Genomic DNA, 24,241 nt, shown 5'->3' on the forward strand with positions numbered 1-24,241 from the left:
GTGAAATAAGCTGCAAATGGAACAAATACTTCTTTAAATTCAATATTAAGGAATAATTGACTTAAAACATTCTCCTTTATCTTGCTAAAAAGTCTCTTGTAGGTTTGTTTCGTCTTACTTCAAGCGTACTATGATATTTGCACTAGAAACTAGACCAAAAACACTTGGTACGACTTTGTGGTTTTGCAGTGTATTGTTCTCAATCTAACCTCTGAGGTTTTTGCAGTACATCTAAATTTATACTTCGATTAAATGAGAGGCAGGTGGACTCTACAGACAGATTAGGTAAATACTGATCGGTTGCACTGGATTTTATTGAAGGGATGCAGAGCAGATCACAAAATATTTTCTCGGATTTTAATTTCTACATTTATTTCTGTTGTCTTTTCAGTTTATTAATGTGTTTAAAAGAAGTTCAAAACTGTATGTGCTGAACAAATGTTGAACAATAATCCAAACTTTAAATAATAAAAAAAAAAAGTTTCTTCAACAATACGATAATGCACTACTCTCTGTACTGGTCATATTTGCTGCTATAATTGTGAAACTAGTTTCAATAATAAAGCTTCTCCTCTGTGAGACACACAAAAACCAGACAGTGCTTCATGCGGTTAATATCAGGAAGTGAGTTCACACATGTAACATACAGGAGATGGCATAAATACAAAACGGAGCTCAGCACTATGACTCATTTGTGGCACACTTTCTCACAAAAACTGGCAGCACAGCTGAACCGGCGGTGGATAATGACTTTGATGGCTTTGCTGATGATTTCAGAAGCACGGCAGCGTTTCAGATATCGGTGCTCCCCGTTATCCCGCTCTTTAGCTTTTCTAAAATTTCATTTAGCGTGACCTTTTGCTGGAATCATTTTCAAACCATCCAATTTGCTGTTAGGACAGCAAAATAAGTCGCCGGGTGTTAATGAACGAGAAATTCATTTGTCACGGCAGGAGAAGACCAACAAAGAATCCGGCGGGTTTAATTCATCCTCTGCGCAGGAGATAAAATGTACCAAACGCTCTTTATTTGCATGCAACCCTCCGAGGACCACTTCAGTTGGGCGGCAGAGAAAAATTACACACATGTAATATTTAAAACAATTGATAGGTCATGAGTTATCTTCTGGGCTAATAAGACATGTTTGTTTATCTGTAGGTTCTCGAGGGGGGAAAGCATCCCATTTACAAAGCAGTAAAGAGAAACAAACTCCGCTTCAATGCATTCGAAATTTGGTTTACATAACAAGAATCAACCAGGCTGTGTTTACGACTCTTCCATCTAAGATCTCTGTGAAAACACCATCCTGATCCTTCCTGCTGTGCACGAGCCACGAAAGCCCGGTCGGTCTATGACGAGCCACAACACTCGGGAAGTTCTTTTTATTTATTTTTTTCTTCGTTCGTTCTTTACAAACAGCACGATTGGAAAAGAAGAAGATGGAATCAAAGGGAGAACACTAGTCTAACTTACAAGTTCCTCTTACTGAGGTGGCATCACATAAATGAAGCATGACAACATGAGAAGACTCACTGCTGAAACGGGATGAAATGCTGCTTGTCCTCATCGTCTATTTTGCCGCGGGCGACGTCTGTTATGTCCATCACTGCAACGATAAACACGTTTATTTATGAGATTACTTCCCTGGAAGGTCAATATAATGTGCCTTAGCAACTAAAAATAGGGGAAAACAAACATGTCATTTAAGTAAAGCAGATCTTCATATGTAAGGAAATGTCCAAATAAAAGTTCACCCCAAGTTTCCAGAGTTATAAAGTTAAAATGTTGCATAATGCTTACTTTGATTTAGCTAATAATTTTGCTTTAAGTTACCAAGTTTAACAAATTAAAAGAGGATTTCGGTGCAACATTCAAAGCCACATTTTTCAGTGAAAATCAGTAATTTGTTGTGGTACTATTTAATATTAAAGCTTGGTTATAAAATAGATTAATAGATTGTGTTGGACTTAACATTTTTTATGATAAGAGGATTTTAATTAGTCGTTAATAATTTTGCTCTTATGAAAAATTTAAGAAAGTTTCCATGCACATGAATCACCAAGACTAAGAGGTAAAACTACATCATTCTTAAATTTAAAAAAAAAATAATAATTAAAAATTGCCACCAGGTTGAACTTTGGACACTTCTGATTTAGAAAAGTAATTTAAAGAAGAATAGCTGAAGATGCCTCTCTCTAAATGCCCCAATTTTATGAAATGCTACATAAGAAGACGATGTTCTTCTTCCCTTTTGGCAAAAACAAAGGCTGGAGAACCTGTTAACAGCAGGGGGGACTCTACTGCATCACTGGCGACTTTGCTAAGAACATAAAAACCTCATTTCTCCAAATTAAAGATGAGGCTTTTCGGGATGCTGCTGTAGGAGAAACTCAACGTTGCCGAGTTGTTTGGCTCATGCAGCTAAACAGATTGAGGGGTTCTCGATTTCCTGAGCCGATAAATTCCTTTAAATTCCTCCCGGTTCTGTTGCCAGTGTGGCTGCGTTTTCCTTTTTTTTTTATTTGTTTTTTATTCCCCCCTCCTTTTTCCTGGCTTCAACTAACACTCAGATTTTTATTCCATTTGCTTAAGAGCTGGAGGAAACCATTTCTCATTTAACTCACGAACCATCTGGCCAGAGCCTAAAAGCCCGTTTCCACCAACTCTCTCGCCAGGGCAGAGCAAAAGCATTTTCTGGGTCAGGAAACAGGTGTTCCCCTTTCTTTTTGTTCCATTTTTCATTCCTGCATCTTAAAAGACCCGCCCTCTGCAGCTGTGTGACAACAAAAAAGGGGCTTTTATTACCAATGGTTATGAAGTAAAATTAGCAGCTCACCGGCGACGCCGAACGGCCTCCGTAAGCCACCTGTTTGCTTTTTGCCCTCTTTGAGCTCCATGCTGCCCACTCTGATGATCTGACACACCAGGAAGAGCCGCTCCCTCATCAGATCGCTGCTGCTCAGGTCCTGCACGCGAGGAAGGCAAACAAAGCTGATTGGCGGCGACATACGAGGTACATTAGATACAAAGGCAGTGACCTTCTCCTGTCATCGATAGTTTATTATGAACGATCACATGGCCAGAGACGCAGACATGACAGTAAAGGTTGCAGGACCAAAGCACAGTGTAAATGTTGGGAGAAAATATGATAAAGTCCGTGTTCTAGTGTCTCAGCCTTTGTTTTTATGGATGCATAATGATTAAAATATATTTGAAATCTATACTTTAGTAATTTGTTTCAAAAAATAAAACATACACTGCATCCAGAAAGTGTTCACTTTTTTCCACGTTTTACATTATATCCTTGTTCCAAATTGTATTAAATTAACCTCTTTCCTTAAAGTTCTACATACATTTTGACAATATGGAAAATATTTCTTGAATATATGCGATTTCTTTTTTTTTTTTAATCGTTGATAAATGAGCAAAAACACACCGTTTAAAAATATGTTTTCAACATTAAAGTAGTTGGGCAGATCTCACGCTGTTCAGTGCACAATAGTCCAGTTCAGGTCTGGCGGATGCTAACGTTAGCATCATTAGCGGCTAACAGTGAGCTAGTTTTGATGGCCAGCTATTCACCGACTGTCACATAAGCCAACAAATCCAGAACTATTTCCTTTCTTACTGACTACAAATGAAGACCTGAGGGAAGACATTAATTTAATTCATTTTGGCAAAAGGCTGCAATATTACAAAGTGTGGAGAAAGTGCAGCACAGTGAATACTTTCCAGATGCAGTGCATCTTAAGCATTCGTTTCTAATTTAGACATTTACAGCTGACAGCTAATTGAAATTCTGTCACAGAGAAAGGAGACCAGAGTCCTCAATTTTGTCTGTTTGGTGGTGAAATCACCAATTAGCAGAAGGTGACACAGGCCAACAGAAGACGCCATCTTGGAAAATAAACTTTGTCCATTCGACAGACATTCTCCACAAGAAAGGCAAATCGCTGAAGAGCAATGATAAAAAGCTGGCTATTCAAAAAGTATTCAATCTAACGGAAAGTTGAATGGAAGAAAAAGTAATGGGACACATGCAGGTCTTGAGAAGATAGTCGTACAATTGTTGGGGAGAAATCCACCATGGACTGAATCTGGAATTACGGCTTTAACAGGAACTATGCACACAGATGGATCAGGAAATGAGCTGCAGCCGTTGAGTTTCTTGTGTTCATAAAAAAGACGGTTAGAAGTGTCTCAACTGGACCAAGGAGAAAAATGACAACTTTTTCTCTGCGCTTCAAAGCCCTCTTTTTAGATGAAACTGCATTTCATTTGGAAATCATGGTCCCAGCATCTGGAGGAAGAGTGGAGATTAATCTAAGCTGCTTGATGTCCAACGTGACGTTTTCCACAAACAGCGATGCTTTGAGAAGCCGTGTCATCTGTGGCTGTTGGTCCACTGGGCTTTATGGAGTCCAACATCTCAGCAGTCACATACAAAGAAATTTGACAGCACTTCTTCATGCTGACAAGCCGTAAGGAGGTGCTGGTTTCGTTTTACAGCGGGAAGTAGCTCTAAAATGACTGCCACACTGAATCTGTTTCATTGTCAAGAGGAAGATGTCGGCAATAAACCACAGCAGAAGCCCTGGTTGATCACCTCCATGCCACGCTGCATTGATGCTTAACTCATGCAAAAGGAACCACAATCAAATATTGAGTGTGAATCCTGTGGAGTAAATTGACATACCTTTCAGTAGGCACACATTTCATTGATAATCTTTATCTTATTGTCCTCGTGCAATATTCAAATTATGAATGTTGCGGTTTTCAATAACTGCAAGTTGAGGTAAATGCTGAAAACCGTCCACTTTGTATCTGAAGAGTCTGTAAATCTCTCACTTATTAATTCGTAGGACACAAATAATTAACTTTCATATGCCTTTGACAGTAAGGGTTTGATTCTGCTCCAAAACTCCACTTCCTGGTAGCTCCGTTGCTCGTTTTCCTTGGACTCACGACTCTGTGAGTACAACAAACGGCAGCAGCACAACTCACTGATCTAGCCACCCGTGAAAGTGAGTAATTTACAAAACCTGTCATTAAATTTCGAGCAGAAACAAATAGTCTTTCAGGTAAGGTTCAGACTGTTTACATCTTTAAAACCAAGGGAATACAGTCAACAGATTGAGACTCAGTTACCGTGAATAAGGCCGGCAGGTTGTTGAGTTTTTCAATTTCCTTCGGCATTCCCGTACTGTCCCAGCGCACCAGGAAGTTCTCGCTGCATGAATTCAAATAGGAATCACAGTTAGACAGCGCATTATCTGAGCCATCGGAACAAGTGGAAAAATGGAAGCAGGCCATGCAGAAATTCTTCATAATTTCTTTCCCCATCACCTGATAAACAGAAAATATGCATCACATAAATCTTAAACTACTTGCACTGTTTGATTAGTAACCATGTCATCTCGTAGATCCCAACAGAGCTTTCCGAAACTCTTCACTCTTAAAAATGAATGAGTCGAGCTTATTGTCTTAATTGCCGCCAAACGCTCCCGCAGTCGGGCCATGTTCATACTCTTGCTTTTATTTTTAGTTTTACAATATTAAAATTCATAAAAATCCATGCTGTTTATAATCAGTGCTGTCACTTCCCAAGAGCAGGGCTTAGCTGCAAAACACAGCTGCCCTCCATTTTTTTTAAAAAACGGACATAATATCTTGCTTCAGGTCTCAGTGGCTTATCTGTGACGTGCAGGGCCACAATTACCAGAATGTGGGCTCCTGGGCTGGAGCCCATTTTGGTGCCCAAATTACTATATTTTAATAGTTACATACGTAATCTCAAGTACAGATTTTTGCATACTCTGTATATATAAAATAAAACATGTTTTGCCTAATTTTAATATTTTTTTTTTCAATCTTTTGAAAATTTTTATGCTGATAAGACTATATATATATATATATATATATATAAAAGTAAAAAGAGACTTGTCTTGTTTATCAGCATAAAAAAAATTCAAAAGATTGAAAGCCTCACACTAATTAGGGTTTGATTTCTATGAAAATGTCTAAAATAATGCATAAAACATCCATGCATTTTAAAAACACTAAAACTAAATATTTTCACCCAGACCTGAGTTCCCAGATTTCTGCACTGGTGACCCCGACCCCGGGACATCACCTGTAAAAGCTGGTCACTTTGCTTCACACCGTTGTTGTGCTTTTACATCATGTAGCAGCAAAAACGGAGGCAAATCTGATTAAAAACATTCCTCTTAAAGAGTCAGTTTTTCTGTCATCTGAAAAGAAAACCCATTTCACCCTGCAAATCTGAACTGCTTCCTGAATAATACATCTTTAAATTCAAATCTCCCCCAAAGAAGAGACACGAGTGTTTTGGTGCTTTTTCCTTTTTCTCCAAGAATTTATCTTGCAACTTCAGAAAGTCCAAAACATGCTTTTAAGCTCCTAAACAATGCACTTCATTATATTATTCCACCCTCCGCATATTTATTTAATGTACTGCCGGAGCTACAACATCATGCACAGAGTTACAGGACAGTAATGAACAACCTTTATAGGTTTTTATTATTCATAGCTGAAAGAAATTCTTCATTTATCATGTTGTAACTTTTGCTGAGAAGCGACAGACCAAGGGAAGTGGTAACATAGTGTGGCTTTAAAATCAAAAGACCATTTTATAGTGGCTTTACAACCAATTAGAGGTAAATTATTGACTCGGGTAACACAAATTAATATCACACAAGTGACATTTACACCTACTGACCTGATAAATTCTGACTGGTCGGGATCGTAGAGAGACATGAGCAGCTCGGCGTCCTCCCCGATGTTGCACACAAAGTTCTTGAGGTTCATGAGGAGGCTGTAGGTGTGCACGGAGCTGAACAGCGTCTGCCGCCTCATCTCCAGGTTTTGCAGTCTCGTCTGCGTGAAAACGAGTCGGCGTGAGCGAGTGCGAGACCTGAATCGGAGCCGGCAGCCACAGCGGACTGAACCGGCGGCGAGCGTCGAGACCAAACGGGGGTCGTGCCTTCTCTTCCTGTATCCTGTCGTCCACGCTGCGGGACGCCGTCTCATGGGCCTGAAACAGGCTGACGGTGCTGGTTCGGTCGGGATCCAGCATGTTGCCCGCCTCGTCTCGGACCACCAGGTCCAACCCGAGAATCCTGCGTGGCAGACGGTCAGGCACACACGGTGTTGAAAACATTAAAACAGCTGGTACAGATGTGCAAAAAACAAAAAACTTAAATTCATCTTTTATTGCAGCATCATAATCTCTCCATTAAAAAAAAAACTGATAACAGAACAAAATTAACACAAAGTTAAACAAGTGAGAGGAACTTTAGATTATTCTTTTTGGTACGATGCTTAGAAAACTCCTCCTCTCTGTTCAGCATCAGGGTCATTATTCTGTTGGAAGACCCAGAGGCAAATACATTTTAACTTTGACTAGGCCATTCAGACATATAAATTACAGTGTTTGATGCAAATCATTTCATTGTTTTCTTCCTGGGATGCCAGGTTCAAAGCTCCATCAACTCTGTGCATTCTCCACAGCATTATGCTGCCACTACTTTGTCCTGTTTAGGTTAACAAAGTGGCAGTTTCACACCTTCTTTTGAGATTATTTCGAAAACATTTTGCACACATTTGTAATGAAAATGTATCCATTTTCATTACAAATGAAAATGCAGAGATCAGCCTAATTAATAAAAAAAACTGATAATCTCTAGGCTGAAATTAAAATACTAATGGTAGACTATATTCTAATTACAGTTTCTAATTCCTTTAGTAATTACTACAGGAATTAGTAACTAAACTACAGGAATTAGTTGCACTGAATTTTGTTTAGGGGCATCAGAGTAAAGAAGTGTAAATACAAATGCATGCCACACTTTTCAGATTCCTTTTTTTTTTTTTACAAATAACTGAATGTTATTTTTCTTCCATTTTTTTTACTATGTAATTTTTTTTATGTACCATTTGTGTCCGTCTGTTACATAAAATACCATTTCAATACATTATTATGATGAAACTGTAAATGTACTCAACTCAGATTTGTAAGACTTTTCAGTGCAGGATTATGTTGCTGCATAAAAAGACGCATTTATTTTAAGATTTATGACACAACTTCACCAAGAGGGCCTCCCTCCCCTCAAAAAAGTGTAAACTTCACAATTCCTCTAGAAGAATATATTTCTTTTGGGTCCGTTGAAAAGCGCGGGAGCCGTACCGGTTTCCATAATCAATCTTTGCTGTGACTTTCTTCTTGAGCTCCACAAGGTCATCCTTGGGCAGCGTTCCTGACACAATCTGAGATCGATACTCAATGAGGCTGTAGGCCATCTGCTGCACACTCCTGAACAGCATTATCTTGTTTGCCTGTCAGAAAAACACGTGCACACTTTGTTATATATACGCCGCAGTTCATAAGAAGAAACAGCAGTGAACTTTTTTTTTTCTAAGCAAAAAAAATTAAAAATAAAACATTTGAAAGATGAAAATATATCCCAGCAGTGAGGGAACTGTGTGTTCTGCAAACCGAGTGATTCACACGTACCACGAAGAGCTTTTGCCATATCTGCACCCATTCCCTGAGGGTCGCCCCTATCTCTTGCACCAAGGGTAAATCTGCAGGAGTAATTATTTCCTGTTGGCTATAAGCCACAAGGAAAGGGGAAAAAAAAGTAATGAGATATCAGAAGAGCAGCTTGTCGCTCACAGATCATGTCTTTTAATCTGGAATGACTCGAGTGAATTTTTTTTTTACAGCGAAAACAGTCGAAACGGTTGGTCTGCACGGCCAAGAGAAGCATTACTTCATTCTTACTTATGATAATTACAAGTGTTGCGCTTATGCTACTGGCAAACAGAAACGCAACACGGCAAACTCAGAGCAAAGTGGATTATCGTCAAAATGAAGTGCTTGCTGACTTGAGATCTCACCCTATTCCCTCGACTGTGGCCTCCTTTAAGTGGATGTAGGAAGCCGGGAAAATGCCCTGAGGAAACAATCAGAAAGTAATAGTAAATACATCCGCATCACAGAATGAGCCACAGCACAATGCAGCTTTTGCGACGTCCATACCTTCTGTGTCTTCTTTCTGAGTGTGTAGCCTCTGTACCAGCCTGGGGATCAGAAATGGACCAAAACCGAAGTGACACGGTGTAGAGGAACAGCACCACACAGAGTCACACACATCGCATAGGACGTCGCGCTAAGATCATGTTTTTAGAGCGGTGAACAGGGAGACGTCATGGTTGCCACTCACCTTCCAGCTTCTCAAATATGTGCACCGTGTCCCCCACCTGTAGACGCAGCTCCTGTTCGCCACGGGGGTCATAATTGTAGATCGCTAAGGGGGAAAAAATATATCCGTTTCATTACTGTGGCAAAAAAAAAAAAAAAAAGTGGTTTCACTTGACTTTTTCTGGGATTAAAGAAAAATCCTCTCCCTCAATCAATTACAACACAGTGAGCAAAGCAAAAAAAAAAAAAAAAAAGTTCTGCCTGAGTGGTCTGCAGTTTCTCACCAACAAATCAAGCCAGTTCATCCTCCTTGTTGCTCTACAAAGGATCTAAAGCTAAGATTTATTCCTCAGTTTTAGAGCAGCAAGCAAGCTTGAGTGACTCAGGCGTCCGAGGCCTTTTGACTATTTTCAGTCAAATCTCATGCCTCGAGGCGGGGTTTGGTGTTTCACTGTGAGGCTGCAAATAGGTATAAGTCTGATAGGCAACTTTGAATAAAAATGCCAGTTTCATGCTATTTAGACAAAACTTGCAGGTTGTGCAGCTGCCTACTAGTTTGTTTTTTCAAAGAAAAGACAGTCAACATTAATTTTTACTGCTGCTAAAACAATGCAACGTATCGAGTATTGCAGGTGGAAAAAACGAGAAATTATTGCAAAATACAAAGAGGACACCAGATTTTATGTCAGATTGAAGTTTTCTTTGTGAGCACGCACTGCGTCCGGAAAGTATTCACAGCGATTCACTTTTTCCACATTTTGTTACTTTACGGCCTTTTTCCAAAATGTTAAATAAAGCTCTTTCCTCAAGACCTACTTTTGAAGTAAGAAAGGAAATAGTTCTCCAGTTGTTCGCTTGCATGAACAGATTCAATAAGCACCACTTCTGGAGTGGCTTGCCATAGAAAACGGCTAACTGTTAGCTGCTAATGGCGCTAAAGTTAGCGCCAAACCTCAACTGGATTGTTGCAGTGAACAGAGATTCTTTAAAAGAGTGAGACCAGAACAGGGATTGTAATATTAAAAACATTTTTAAAGAAAAGTTTAAATTTTATGGGTGGAAAAATATCGGAACCACCTTACAATGAGACAAATAATAGGCAAGTCAAACTTGGACATAAATTATAGAAATGATTTTAGAAAGAATAGTAGTGAACTGTATTTTTGTTCTAATGAGCCCAATATCGTGTATCTTGTCTCCTAAGCTGAGTGTATTGTTTATAATGTTCTCTGTTTATTTCAGAGAACATTATAGGATTTTGCCCTCACCAGAATGATAACTAGAAGTCAGAATCAATAAACTCTTTGCTTGGGTAGAATTAGGATTTTGCCACAGGAAATGGTTACGAACTGCAGAATTTCACTGTAGTTTTTTTTTTTTAAACAGCAGCTTTTTAACCAACTTAAAGTTTGTCAACTGTCTTAAAAACTTACCCATCATGAAAATTATTGGAACAGTATGAGGAAAAGGTTTTCACACTTTGAAAATGTAACTTTATTACCAGTATCTGGTCTACTGGTGGTGCACAGCAACAGGTGGGGGCACTCCTGCCACATCCCCCCTAGATCTGGGGAGGGTTTCATTCAAGTGTGTCAATTTCTCTGGCCTCAAGAACGGAAGTTTAAACAGCAAGACAACAAATTATGGAAGTTGTAAAACTGTACGCTTCATTTAACCTTTGTGTTCTCTGACGCAGCCAATGAGCTGGTAGCATTCGATCATCCGCCTTCTCGCAGGCCTGTGATAAATAGTGTCACTGGTTTACTTTGCGCCAAATGGCACCACCTGCAGACGCCGTTCTCCTGCTTGTTCCCGCGTCCACCTTCCGGTGCTGCTGAAGGCAACACCTTTCTTTCCCACCTCCAGCCTCCACATTTATGGCAGGGATCGCTCACCCAGACGTGTGCTTGTTAACCTACCAAAGTGGCATTGCGAAAGAGAAGCCCTTTTGCAACATTGCTGAAGGTTGAGGACTTTGTCTTGACTTGAGGGAGTCGTGGCCGCGCACAGCTGCTTAATCTCGCAAGGAGGCGCAGGAACTATGAGCAGATCCGTGCCCCGACTTGCACGGCGATAATGCTCGTTACTGGAGGCCAGATTTCTCGGCACGCTTTGACTGGCTCAGCTCATCGCACCTCAGCCTGAATGCGAACATTGGGCAGATCAGTGAATATGTGTATACACGTCTTTTCTGTGACTTCCTTCACAGAGGAAGATTCTCCACCGGCTTGTCTTGAAACAGACAGTCATCCAAACTACACAAAGTCAGCTTTTAGACTTGTTTTTAAGCATAAGTTTGGATCATTTCCCCCTCTAGAACCACAACATCTTAGGTTTTGGCCCGTTTCCATTTATGCTGTTTTGATGGATATTGTATTGCTCTGACCTAATTACATTAATCCACGATGCCGGCAGTCTTCTGCATGCATGTCCACAAGTGAGAATAATCACGCTGTAATTGTGAGATGCCTTATTGAGTCATCAAGAAATAGAGTGAAGAAAAAAAAACCCACCAAAATCGTGCAAATCAAATTAAACTAATGACCTCCACCCCACCATTTATAATTTAAAGAGATAACTGTCAGAAGTGATTCATTTACAATGCAGACAATCGCATGAATCACCGGGAAATTACAGTGAAGAAATGACATCTGCCTCCAACCATGCCAGGAGAGACAATGGTCCATTCACCGACTTGACACGGCGTCTGGGGCCTGGCAACGGCGTGGCAGCACGCCCAGGGTGGGAGTCCAAGCAGAGCGAGATGGGACGCCACACTGTTTAAAGCGAAGGCACCGCGGCTCATCTGTGCAGCTCGAGTCCGCTCGAACTTCAGATGCTGGAGCCCCACCGCCCCTCCTGTGCGCTCTAATAAAGCCTGGCTGGCACAAGTTCAGCTTTATGTGCATACCGATGTTACATCAAAGTCAGCCTAATTCACTCTAAATCATTTAGCACTGAAGTAGATTAGACAACAATTAAGGAACACCACGGCTGAAACGGTCTGAGCAGCAGCTGGCAGCCAATCAGCGTTAACGCAACATGACCAGAAACCCTTGTTCTCGTTGCCAACTCGGGGAGAAAGAGGAATATAGAAATGATGGGGACTTTCTCAAATTCGATCTGAAACGGTGCGCGCTGACGCAGACTTGCACGTGATCCTTGGAAATACAAGTTGGAATTACAAGTACAGCTTTCGGCAGACAACTTGGAAGCGAATACTAAAGGCCCTAATGAGGAAGGCGCGCACTGCTGTAACAAAAACAACAACCACTCCTTTCATCTCGACGGAGGCAAATTAAGTTTCTACAGAGCCAATTTTTAAAGATTTATCTAGAAAACAGATACATTTATGCCAGGGTGTTGAAAATAGGCAATGTACTAATTCAAACTAAGAGAAATATAAGCTAAAAGAAAATGATCGTTATTGTACCAAGCACAGCACACAATATGTGTGTAAATATGTAAGATTTTGAGAAAATAATCGAGACGAAGAAGCGATTCCCTGCGATTGTGCAGCTGATCCTTGTGTCTCTCTTGACTTTCCAATACAGGATTTTAGAGAAAACCAATTTGTTACAGCAATTTTTTTTTTCCTCATCACAAGAGGTAAAAAAATAAAATAAAAAAAGCCTAATGTGAGCGCAATAATGATGAAAAAGGACTTTACTGATTTCTAAAGCAAAGATAGATTCAATTGTGTGGTCTTTAATATCTTATATTAGCGTGCATCACCAAAATAGTACACAATGCCTCTATTTCTAAAGGATATATATTAGTGCCTTCACTTTTGCAAAAGGCTGCCAACATTTCCAAATTATTATTTTATTTATTTTAAATACAACTCAGAATGAAATTGGCAAACTTTGCTCATTTTCCTGGAATTAATCAAAAATTGACAGATGGCAACCAAGCTAAAAAAAACAAAACAAAAAAAAAAATCACCTGAATCTAGTCAACAACATTGAGTTTCAATAAACTCAAATGCATGAAAAGCATCTTTGTTGGTACACTTACAAAACAGAAACAACTGTCAGTTCAGATGTGATGCAGCCAGCCACAAAAAAATGAATAAAAATACATACAGACTTTTCAGCATGCAGTCTGCCGATCACCTTCCAGAGCCAATTATGGGGAAAATGGCTGACATAGATCAATTCTAACAGATTGTTGCAATCAAACACTTATGCTTCCAACAGACCTCTACTCTACAGCACTATTTGATGATTCCTTGCTGGAGCACTTTTCTTACAGGAAACTATTCAGGCAAGGAAGAGACAGTTTACTGTAACAGTGGGATCGTCACAGATGGTGGTGGGAGAAAAACAAATATGACTATGACATAACTAGATTGGTCCAATCGCATTTACGGCCAAGCTAAACTTTTCATTACTCGGCAGGGGATCCAAACAATCCAAATTTGGTTCTTCAGCTTCAGTGGAAGTTGAAGAACCAAGCAGAAAAGAAAACGATGCTTTAGTCCGTTAATGTGCCAAAGCAACGCTGATAATCTGAACTGCGTGTATTCACAGTTTCATCTGAGGGAGTAAGCCTCGGTTTTAGCTCTAATAACGATGTTATGATCCACAAGAGGCTTACCAGCCTACTTTAAGGGATACAAAAACATTCGTACAAAGGTATGCCTTCTGCTTATGATATTGCACAATGATATTTATACTTTACCAAGGGCCACTTAAACGAGCGATATAACAGCAGCTTACTTTAGATGAAATACACCAAGGGGCTGATTCCCAGCACCAAGGCATCTAAAGTTTTAAGCATTAAATACTTTAAACCTTGCTAAAAAAAAAACCCAACCCAATCCTAATATTATCCCATTTCAGTGATTTAAAGTTCTTCTCTCTGGTTGTAAATAATTTGCAGTCCCTCCCACTAACTTTTGCTCTCCACTGTTGGTTAGCTAGCTAAAAGAAGGATACTAACTGCACCCCTCTCTTGCAAAATGCAACTTTATGCAAGCATTTCTGGACTGTCCGGGTACGAAAACAAACAGAGCACCACCTGCCACTCTTATTGTGGTAATACTGTTTAAAAGTATTATCGCTAAGATCAGCTAAACGCAATCTGGCTACCTGAGCACGTAGGCAGGCTAAATATCAAGCTAATCTCGGCTAGTCGATTTGTAACACAGACGTATTGCACCTCCATATTTGATGGTATGTGCACAAATGTTTCTTTCCAGTGACGTAAAGCTACTTTGGTTCAGATTTTTCTTAAATGAGAAAGAGGAAAAACTTATGAACGATGCCATTTAGGTTTTTTTTTTTTTAAGCATTTTTGTAAAAGACAAGCATCCAAATTTCACAGTACATGTCCATCCAGGAGGGGAGAGTTAAAATGTGATTATGATCTAAGCTTTTAAGAATACAGTGTCTGCATGTTTGACCATATTTACAGGTATTCTGTTATTGCATCCCCCGGAAAAAGAGTCATGGTATTGTCAGCCACTAAAGCATTCAGAGGTACAATTTCCCACCCCTGTTTGTATTCGAGCCCATTCTGCTCAGGCAGGACGTCGCAGGAAGAAAAAAAAAAAAAGAAGCAAAGGGCTCAATTGAAAAGCCTTGTGCCTCACACTTACTGTCTAGACAGCCAAAGATGATCTGTGGCTCCTAAAACTGTTCTCCAGCTAATCAGACCGTATAGGGCTACCCATAAATCAGAGAGTTAACTCCAAAGTTCAGAGCTAATAGTGCAAAAAGGAACAAAATTAGATCACTGTGAAGCTTCATCTCTTAATTCTGCTTTTGAAAAAAAAAATCCTGCCTCAACATTTAGCACCAGAGTAGATTATGTAAGGCTTATCTAAATTAGGGGGGAGAAAGAGCAAAGAGAGTATAGCGCAGTTTGCTGAATATTAAAATACTTAATTTTTTTTCTCCAGGCTTTCAACGTCATGACTGGCTCTCCATCTTTGTTAGCCTATTAAAGCTGGGAACAAGGTCAGCAGTTATCTCCGAATCGCAACCTGCAATCAGACCTGACACTGCAAGGTGAGCCTTCAGATTTAATCACCGTGATTCATGGGCGAGTGGAAATCCGGATCGCAAAACAGAAAGAAAATAATTCACTTTCTTATGCAGAGGATGGAGGGAACGTCTGGAAGAAAACACATTTTAGCTACTTGACACGCTTTCAATACATTCAAGTCAAAGGGCTGCTTAAAATATTTCTCGGTGGACCAAAGCGAGCGTGCCCGTGATTCAGCCTCTGTGACGTTAATGGCTGCTCCCTGCAGAAATCTCAGCACACTAACAGACCACAGCGGACCTGTAAATATGGAGGTGCAAGACATCATTATCACAGTATGTTCACCAAACAGAAATATAATGCACACAACGCAGGAGTCGTCAGTATATGTTTTGATCACATCTTGCCTACCAATTATTTTTACTTGAAGAGGCCCTTCGCTGGGGGGGTCTAGTAATGCATCCAGGGTTCACTATTGCTGAAATGGGTATAAACACCACCTGTAAACCTGAACGCCATGAAAACGGCTGCTGTGAAGGAATTCATTGAAAGAAAGGCTTTTGAAACTTTCCTGTTACCTGCATTTTGTAGGACAATGATATTCAGTGTGAACCTTGAACTTCAGTCTGAGCATGATATATTTTTTTCAGTTTTAAAAGCCATATTGGATTTTTCAAGAATTCAATTCAAAAGCACTTTATTAATCCAAAAGAACGATTCAGTTAAATTCAATTAAAATTTCTTCCCAGAAATCATTGCTCGACTGTCATGCAGACACAAGTGTTATTATTATTTTGTTAATATTTTTCACTTTTGATTTCTTGAGTCAGAAGAATCTTGCATGCACTAAGATTACGATGCCTTTACACAATTAGAGAAAAAAGCCCGGATGGTGAGTTTGGGCTCTTCCAAACAGACAATGACCCCAAACATAGTGACTGAAGGACAACAAAGCTGATGTCTTAAAAAGACAATCCAAATGCTCTGATCTCAGTCCGATAAGACAATTCTACCAGAAACTAAGAAAATGGAAACTTTTGAAATTCAAAAAAGCTTTTAAAAATTCTAAAAGCAGATCTAAAACAGGAAAGGTCGGGATGGATTTAATATCAGACAGCATCTCATCTCTTTTTTGCACAATATGGGTAAACTTATGGCTCCAACTGTATGCATGTGCATATCGAAGACAGAGTGACGTTATAAGTCAATCGTTATAAGCGCCGATCGCTTTTTTGACCGGTGACCAGAATCATTCAATTTTCAGCTTGGCCTGCTTTTACGGATGACCAGCAGATCATCAGGCTAAAAGAAATCTAATTTAGTGATCAGCACAGAAGAGATGTCCTCACAGTGACACAATAAGCCACACGTGCATATAAGCATGTCTATGGTAAGATTTCTACAGAAACAGGAAGGAATTGAACAACCCTCAAACAGGCCAAAAAATATAAAAAGGTGCAAAGTGAGAAGGGAAACGGCAACTTCTTATTTATTGCTAATAATATCCATTAATCTGTCGTACCTTTACTATTTTAGCACCATGTAATGGCAGAACATCTGAATTACTGGCCTTAAATCCTTCTAGTTTTTCCAAAGTAAATATGCAATACAGAGAAGTTTGAACGTGAACATTTTCAGTTCTAAATTTATATGTCCTTATTTCACGCAGCACTTGGAACCAGTTGAAAGCTAGCGGAAAAGCTGCACCAAGAGTCACGGTTTCCAGGTTTTTTTTACCCTTGAGCTGGATTGTAATTTTACCCTCATCCGGTCACCTGGAGACGGCCCCATTTTTCGATTTCAAGATAGGAGAGCCGTGCAAACTCGGCGAGTTTGAAGCAAATCTAGAAAAGTTACAGTGAAAGTCATTCTGATCAAACTCTAGAAAAGTAAGGGATAATTCTCACATAAAAAGAATCGTAGTTTTGGCCAGATTTGTACATCTTGGCATTTCCAACCATCTGGAACAAACAGTTCTCAAACTGTGGTACAAGTATCAATTGTGGTACTCGGGCCGAGCTTTTCTGGTGCCCAGAAGACATTTTGACACATTAGCAGCATGGTAAACACAGAGAAACTCGCTGGGATGTCAAACTAATGAGCGCAGCCAAAAAGAGCTGGAGCACACAAAAAACTTCTCAAAAGATTAAGTGCTGTGGAGAAAATGTTAAGAACTCCCAGTATGAACTGAAGTGGACCATGATGAACCAGGAACAAGTTCTACTTATTTGGTCGAATCTGATAACGGTATCACACACAATGGGATAGTTCACTTTTTCTACTTTTTGTTTTTTTTAAATGAAGTTTTGTGGCATTGTTATCAGTACTTGCCCCAGCTTGTAGAAAATAAATGCCATTTCAAACAGAGTCAAGAAATCATCACAGAAGTTGATTTCACTTTGGTTAAATTCAAACGACACAAACTTTAAATGCTTATATCCCTGGAATAGAAAGTCATATTACTGTCACACAGCGGGGAAATTCATGTGTCACAACAGGAAGTTAAGGTAATTGAGAGCATGCAGAGTTGCAGACTATACGTCAAAGGCAAAGCTGCAAAATAAGAAAAATATAATACAGTATAGTTGTTGAAAATAGCACACTCAGATTAGAAGAAATGTGCAGCTGGAATGTAAAGAAACAAAAGTATATATGTGCACAAAACCTCCCCCACAAAACTGTATTTACAAAAAGTGTGCAATAACAGAAATCTTATATAAAATGAGGAAACTGCCAATAACAGCAGAATTGTAAAGACCGATGGGAGGAAGGATCTGCAGTAATAGTACTTTGTGCCTCAAGGATGCAGAAATCTGTCTTAAAGTCAGCTAAAAAAAAAAAAAAAGAGGGAGTCAAGCTGTTGACCTTTTTCCGCTCTGAAGATTTCTTCACTTTTCTAAAACACTCAGTGATATAACATCAGGCTGCTGCAGGTAAGAGAACTATAATAATCTCACACAGCATCTCTTCATGAAAGTTTAATTATTCCCTCCACTCTGTTCTCGTTCCAAGTTTGAAAATCAGTCTGAATGCTGCTCAGTGACCAGGCTGATCTACTATTAGCAAGTCAATGCATTTCTCTGCAAATAGAAAGAGCCTTTTATATAAATAATGTTTCACCTTAGCGCTATGTTGATAATAACATTGGCGTCGCCTGATGATAGTGATGCATTTAACATATTGGTTAATAAGTAAAGCCGGGCTGGTGATAAGAACCGATGTTTATTTTTTCACCTTGTTTCTGTATGCGTTTCTGAAGGGCTGATCATGTGGCGTTTGGTCATGTGGCGTTTGGTCATGTGACAGCGATTGCGATGCAGCACAGGATTATGGGGTGTTTAATTGAAGCATAAAAGCAATGTCAGTGGTGTGGCCATTTTTCTTTTTATTAATGGTATTAAAGCTTGGTGTTGGCTTTTATATGCGACCACATTGGATTTTGCAGCGGGCTTGGTATGAAACGTCTGACTTTCACCTTGTGAATGGGGAGGGCTGATTGCGCTACGCCTTAATCTTCAAATTCTGAGCAAAAAAATTCTGACATATAAATGAAATGCATCTTTCAGAAACATCGTGTAGAGCGAATGAGACGTTTTGTTTCTTTTGAATTCAAGCTCTTTATCATTACTGTTTGAAAATGTTAACCACCAGTCGAGTGATCCTTGGAAAAGCTTTAATGAAGTCGACTTCAAAATGCAAAACCGTGTCACATGACAGGGTGTGCTGTAATTATGAAGTCTGGAAAACATTTGCAACATGTTTCACTGGGATGTATGCAACGGGCTATACAGTTACGAGATGTGTGCATAACTGGGTGGGCCGTGCTTGTAATAGTGAAGGCAGTCACAAACGCCTCGTCTCAGGCAGATATCAACAACAGCAATAATAGAGGCCTGCTAAAAACCACATCATCCCCCCGCCCCACACACACAACAGCAGATTTGTTTTTCAGGCAAAGTCAACTAAAGTGGCATCAAATGAGGTGATTCATCCAAAGCCCCTTCTGGAGGCATCGTCTCGTTCCAAGACCTGCCGGTTTCAGCACTTCATCTGAGCCTCAATGGAGTTCTGCTCCTCCTCCGGATGTAAAATTAGGAAGCTCTCCCATTATGACTTTGTCACAGATTTGCCATAAAAGATAAGCCATCTATTATCAACATTTTCCAGTTAGCAATCATACTCTAACTCAACCCTGGTCCTCAAGGCACACTGTCCTACATGTTTTAGAGGTTTCCCTGCTTTAATGTGCCTCATGCAACTGATTGCAGTTCAACAAACGCCTGTTAATCAGTCATCAATTGAAATCAGCTGGACTAAAGTAAGAAAATACCTAAAACATGTAGGGCAGTGTGCCAGTGTTGGGAAACACTGATCCAACTGATGGTGTTAAAAAAACTTTCTTTTCTTTTCTTCTTTTGAAAAAAAAAGCCTCTTCTTCTCTTCTTCCACCCAAAGATGCTGCCGTCTGTGTTCGAGCGCAGTCGAGGTTCACTAATAGGATTAAAAATGTAAGCCTTCCACAGGGTCCGATGGCATTTTGAAGATTAAGAACAATGTCAGTGACTTCTGCCCCCGTTTCTGGGGAGAATGGCAGCACACTCGCTGCTCCGGAACACCGACGGTGGATCGTAAAAGATTTTCCTGAACATCAGCTGTTTACACAAGGTCATATATAACCAGGAGGTAGGACTGTTATTATGGGTTGAAATATTGTCAGTGACAACAGCGGCGGCAGCGGCTCAAGCTCAAAAGACTTTGCTCAAGCCTTTTATATTGTCAAAAGGAGAGATTAGCCGGGTCAGAGTACACATTTACACCGACTGCAAAGAACTGGATGTTTTCACTGCTGTCACATTCTGGCTTTTTGTCTTTCCTCTCCAGGACAAGGACGTTTGCTTCTAGATCAGGAAATGTTGATGAAAGTTCTGTGTGACTTCAAGCTAAGATTTATGGAATGACAACCTAACAAAACCAATAACCAGCCTACCTGGTTATTGGTAGGCTGTCAGGTTATTGTTTATGTGCTGGTCATAAAACAATAACCTGATAGAGAGCACTGCTGCAGCTTCTCCCACTATGTACCAACTGGCTTCATGCGGGGTCAGTTTCTGAAGAAATATCCAAAGCTTTAGAGATCCAATATTGTTCTGTTTGATCCGTTGTACCGACATGTAAATAGTATGGCACAATCCACTTTTTTCACTTCTGATACCAACAAGGGTATCTGAGGTTTATTATCGGCGGTTGCAGAAAAAAAGTGCTGAATTTTCTAAAAACACTTTTTTTAAACGCAGACATAAATGTACTAAATTGCAAATACATTTGATAACTCTGCCCCATTACAGCACACTTAAATACAGCAATAGCTTCACAAACACGTAGAAACAACACAGATCTGATTTTTTCAGTCAGTGCAATTAAGAGTAGAACAGCCAATGTAAAATAAATGACAAAGAAACTGAAACTGACAAAAACTGTTTCAAAACCTGACAAAAACAGTTTTGCACGTTGGTCCAACGTGCAAAAATAAACTAACACAACTTCTTTCAAATGGTTCAGAAAGGGAAATTATGAATTCTAAACGCAATGTAAAACAAATAATGAACCATGACGTCCCTCAGAGAACAAAAAAAAAAAAAAGAATTACACTGAATAGATTGGGCACATTGTCATTGATACCGGATTTAGAATTTTTTTGGAGCCAATACAGATATTAATATCGGATCGGTGCAACTCTACTCCAAACCCAACAACAAATGGCCTACCATCTAAATTGGTCTTTATGCAAAAGTGGCAAGAAGTGCACGTTGTAGACAGACCCATAACACGGCCTTCCAGTGAAACATAGTGCTGGCAGCATCATGCTGTGGAAATATTATTAATTAAAAAGGGAAGCTGGTCAAATCTGATGGCAGAAACGAATTGAGTGAAATACATTGGAGGAAGGACACCCACCCACAACATAGTGAAAGGTAATTTTAAATGGTTTATAACAAAGCTTATTCATCTACAAAAGTGGCCCAGTCAAAGTCCAGACCTAAATCCAGTTATGAACGTGTGGCGAGGCTTATAGAACTGTTGCTTTCAGATGTTCTCCATCCAAACTGAACAAGCTCAAGCATTTTTTGCCAAAAGACTCCAGGTCTGAATGTGCAAAACCGGCGACTGCAGCAATATGTGGGTTCACAAAGTATCGATTCAGCAGCGTTCCATGCGAATCCCCATCACAATGTTCTGGTTTTCATTCGCAAAACTTGTATGCTTGTCCTGAAACTTTGAATTTATTAGCCACTTTGTGTTTGTTTTTCACACAAAAGCCCAATAAAATCCAATGAAGTATGTGATTAAATGCGGGAAAGTTCAAAGTGTCTGTACAAACGCATAAAGTCACCAACACAGCATTTATGTGGAAGCAGCTGCACACGCAATTACATTCACACAAGGAACAAGACATTTCAAACCACATTTAGAGACAGAAGCTTGCTCAGGATTGTTTTCTTCTCTCTCACTCTCTTATTTTCTCAGAAAATAGTGAGAGTTTTTAATTTATGAAGCACTGAAATCAAATTGTAACAAGACACAAAAATCTTTTTTTTTTTTTTCCCCTCTTTTTGTGAAGCGAATCTGAACAGACACTCCAAGGCAACCAGACCCACATGACTAAATGTTTCATCTGCCAGTTCAGGACACACACACACTCACACACAGCAAAAAACAGGTTGGGATTACTCATAAAGTGAACTGTGCAGATTATTACCTAGTGGGCATGAATAGCTTCCTGATCTCTTGCACATTCATGCAGACTGCAGATACAATTGTAGGTGAAGGAGCCACACCTTGTTGCAAAACCCTGTGGAAACTACCTTTTCTTGAAGTAACACAAAACTGTGCTGCATTGTAAAGTTACCCATGCTGTTGCAAGTAAAGCTAAGCTAAATAAGACTCATCTGCTTTGAGCCTACATACAATACAGTACAGACCGCCTCAGGCGCTTCCATGGGGAGTCCCTAAAGGAGACCTTCAGGGACGGGGGTCAATAAAATACCTTCAGGCAAAGCGAGGACTCATATAAGTTCATTGGTACTTCAACCGGTTCCCTTCAGTGAGATTAGGCTCAGGAATGCCTGGTATGCTCTCTGAACTCCTGGCTCTTTTCCATGTTTCCATAACACCTTTTGCGGATCATTGTTCAGCTTTGGTATTTTCCTTCTCTCTGTTTTTTTTTTCCTCCCAAAAAAACAAAACCCAAGTTAGAAACAACCAGGAAGGTGAGCTTCCTTGTGTCTAAAAGAGCCAGAGCCTCCTGTTCTAATTCCTACGGACAACAAGACATGAAAACACACAAGTTCCCCAGCTTTTCCCCGAGTCCTGTTTGTTTTGAAGTTTTGGAGAAAGTTGCTGCTGGGAGCTGCGAGTCGGCTGAGCGCAAGGAAACAACACGCCGAGTTGAACGCGAGCACTTACCGACGCCGTACTTCTCTTTCTTAGTGGGAATCCAGCGGGTCATAGCGGGAGGGGGGGAGGGAGAAAAAAAATTGGCCGAATAAATAAATTACTATGTACACTTGCTCAACGCTCCAGCTCGTCCCGAAAGCCTCACAGTTCCGCCATCATGACTCGTGAGCGGGGAGGGGAGAGGAGGGCGCAGCCCGGCGGGGAGAGGGGGGCGCGCGGGCGGGAGTCACCCACACAGACACCCGCTGCACCAGCCCGGGCTGCCTGGCTCATTCAGCTCCTGACATCACTGCTCCTATTTCTCGAACTGTTGCTCATAAATCCCCAAATGAGCTCAAATTGAATTAGTCATATTAGATTTAGACAACTGCGCCTTGGTTTCGCTGCAAGGACCGTTTTCTCTTCAGTGTCAGTTGTTTTTCCTTCTTAAGCCGAATCCAATTTGCCATAGTTATCTCAATCACTAGCAGTCATTTTGTCCCTTGTCGCTTAATTAAGGTAGTGGTTAAAACGTCCCGCTGAGAAAAGTAACTGTTCTTAAAGGGACAGGCACCACCCACTCTTACCTGACTCCTGCTGCTATGCGGGTTGGATATGGCTCTCTGCCCAGGGCATCACCGCCTTGAAAGCGCCCTGCCCTGATTTTCTGGTGTCAATTTGCATCCTGCTAATGTCAAGTGGGCAGCCCTCAAAGTTGTGCAGGGCAAGTGTGCATAATTGTGTATAGTGCTGCTGACTACAGATAAATCAGGTTTCAGACTGATTTAAAATCCTGAAAGCTGCATTGGTCTGCCTTACCAATTGGTTTAATGAAATGCAGTTTGATCCTTATGGTGCCTTTGTTCTCTTTCAGCCTGTTTGTTCCAAATCAGTCTGATTCTGTTTTTGTTTTAATTTTATTTTAAGGACTACACAACAAAACAAAAAGTGTGTTATCCTGCACATTCTATGACAGATCACAGTTTTAAGTCCCATATTTAAAAAGTCCCGTCGTCCTCGAAGTGGCCGTCCCGTGGTCAACTTACATCCTCTGTTCTTTTGCGGCGTGTCTTTTCCTCCCTTCTCTCTCTGCCCCCTTCCTGTCAGACTACTGTCAAATATAGGCCAAACAAATAAAAGCATAGCTGCAGTATAGCCATCTGTCTGGTTGTGTGTTGACATATTTGCAAATGGCAGACTTTGAAATAGGCTTACACCCTTTACACGCCGTATTTCATCCGGTAAATCGGGCAACACGTTATTGTAGAAATCTTAAAAACTCTTGTTTTGATGCAATTTTAGATCACACATGTTTTTTTAGTCATACGTATTTCTCTTACTTCTGAATTCACAAATCACCATTCTGTTAAATGGTGACCTTAGCCCATTGTTTACTTACATCCTGTATGTCCTGTAGCTCTGGTGGTCTGCTTTCAACCGTCTACGTGTTAAAACTAGCTGGATTATCTCGTCCTACTTTGCAGCCCCTGAATTCACCCTTACAGCTCCTCATTAGTTCCCAAATGAGCTTCATATGTCAAGTCAGATTGAAGCCACTGACGTTTGCTCAGCTTGAAGGAATCTCTCTTTTAG

At 40.2% G+C, this 24,241-nt stretch overlaps 1 protein-coding gene across 1 annotated transcript in view; it reads right to left on the minus strand.

Annotated features, from left to right (window-relative positions):
• dock5 (dedicator of cytokinesis 5) overlaps positions 1-22,855 on the minus strand; it is a 63,854-nt gene extending 40,999 nt beyond the window's left edge. The window contains exons 1-11 of the mRNA XM_055050843.1: positions 22,679-22,855; positions 9,246-9,329; positions 9,062-9,102; positions 8,920-8,975; positions 8,534-8,630; positions 8,207-8,355; positions 7,004-7,139; positions 6,740-6,897; positions 5,149-5,230; positions 2,837-2,966; positions 1,534-1,606 (exon numbers count right to left, since the gene is read on the minus strand). Of these exons, the coding sequence (XP_054906818.1) occupies positions 1,534-1,606; positions 2,837-2,966; positions 5,149-5,230; positions 6,740-6,897; positions 7,004-7,139; positions 8,207-8,355; positions 8,534-8,630; positions 8,920-8,975; positions 9,062-9,102; positions 9,246-9,329; positions 22,679-22,721 (1,049 nt within the window). The 5' untranslated portion in view covers positions 22,722-22,855. The remainder of the gene's footprint in view (positions 1-1,533; positions 1,607-2,836; positions 2,967-5,148; positions 5,231-6,739; positions 6,898-7,003; positions 7,140-8,206; positions 8,356-8,533; positions 8,631-8,919; positions 8,976-9,061; positions 9,103-9,245; positions 9,330-22,678) is intronic.
• Between the last annotated feature and the right edge of the window lie 1,386 nt (positions 22,856-24,241).

Source organism: Poeciliopsis prolifica, unplaced genomic scaffold (assembly GCF_027474105.1).
Source record: "Poeciliopsis prolifica strain line A6 unplaced genomic scaffold, Auburn_PproV2 SCAFFOLD031, whole genome shotgun sequence".
NCBI classification, from domain to species: Eukaryota; Metazoa; Chordata; class Actinopteri; order Cyprinodontiformes; family Poeciliidae; genus Poeciliopsis; species Poeciliopsis prolifica.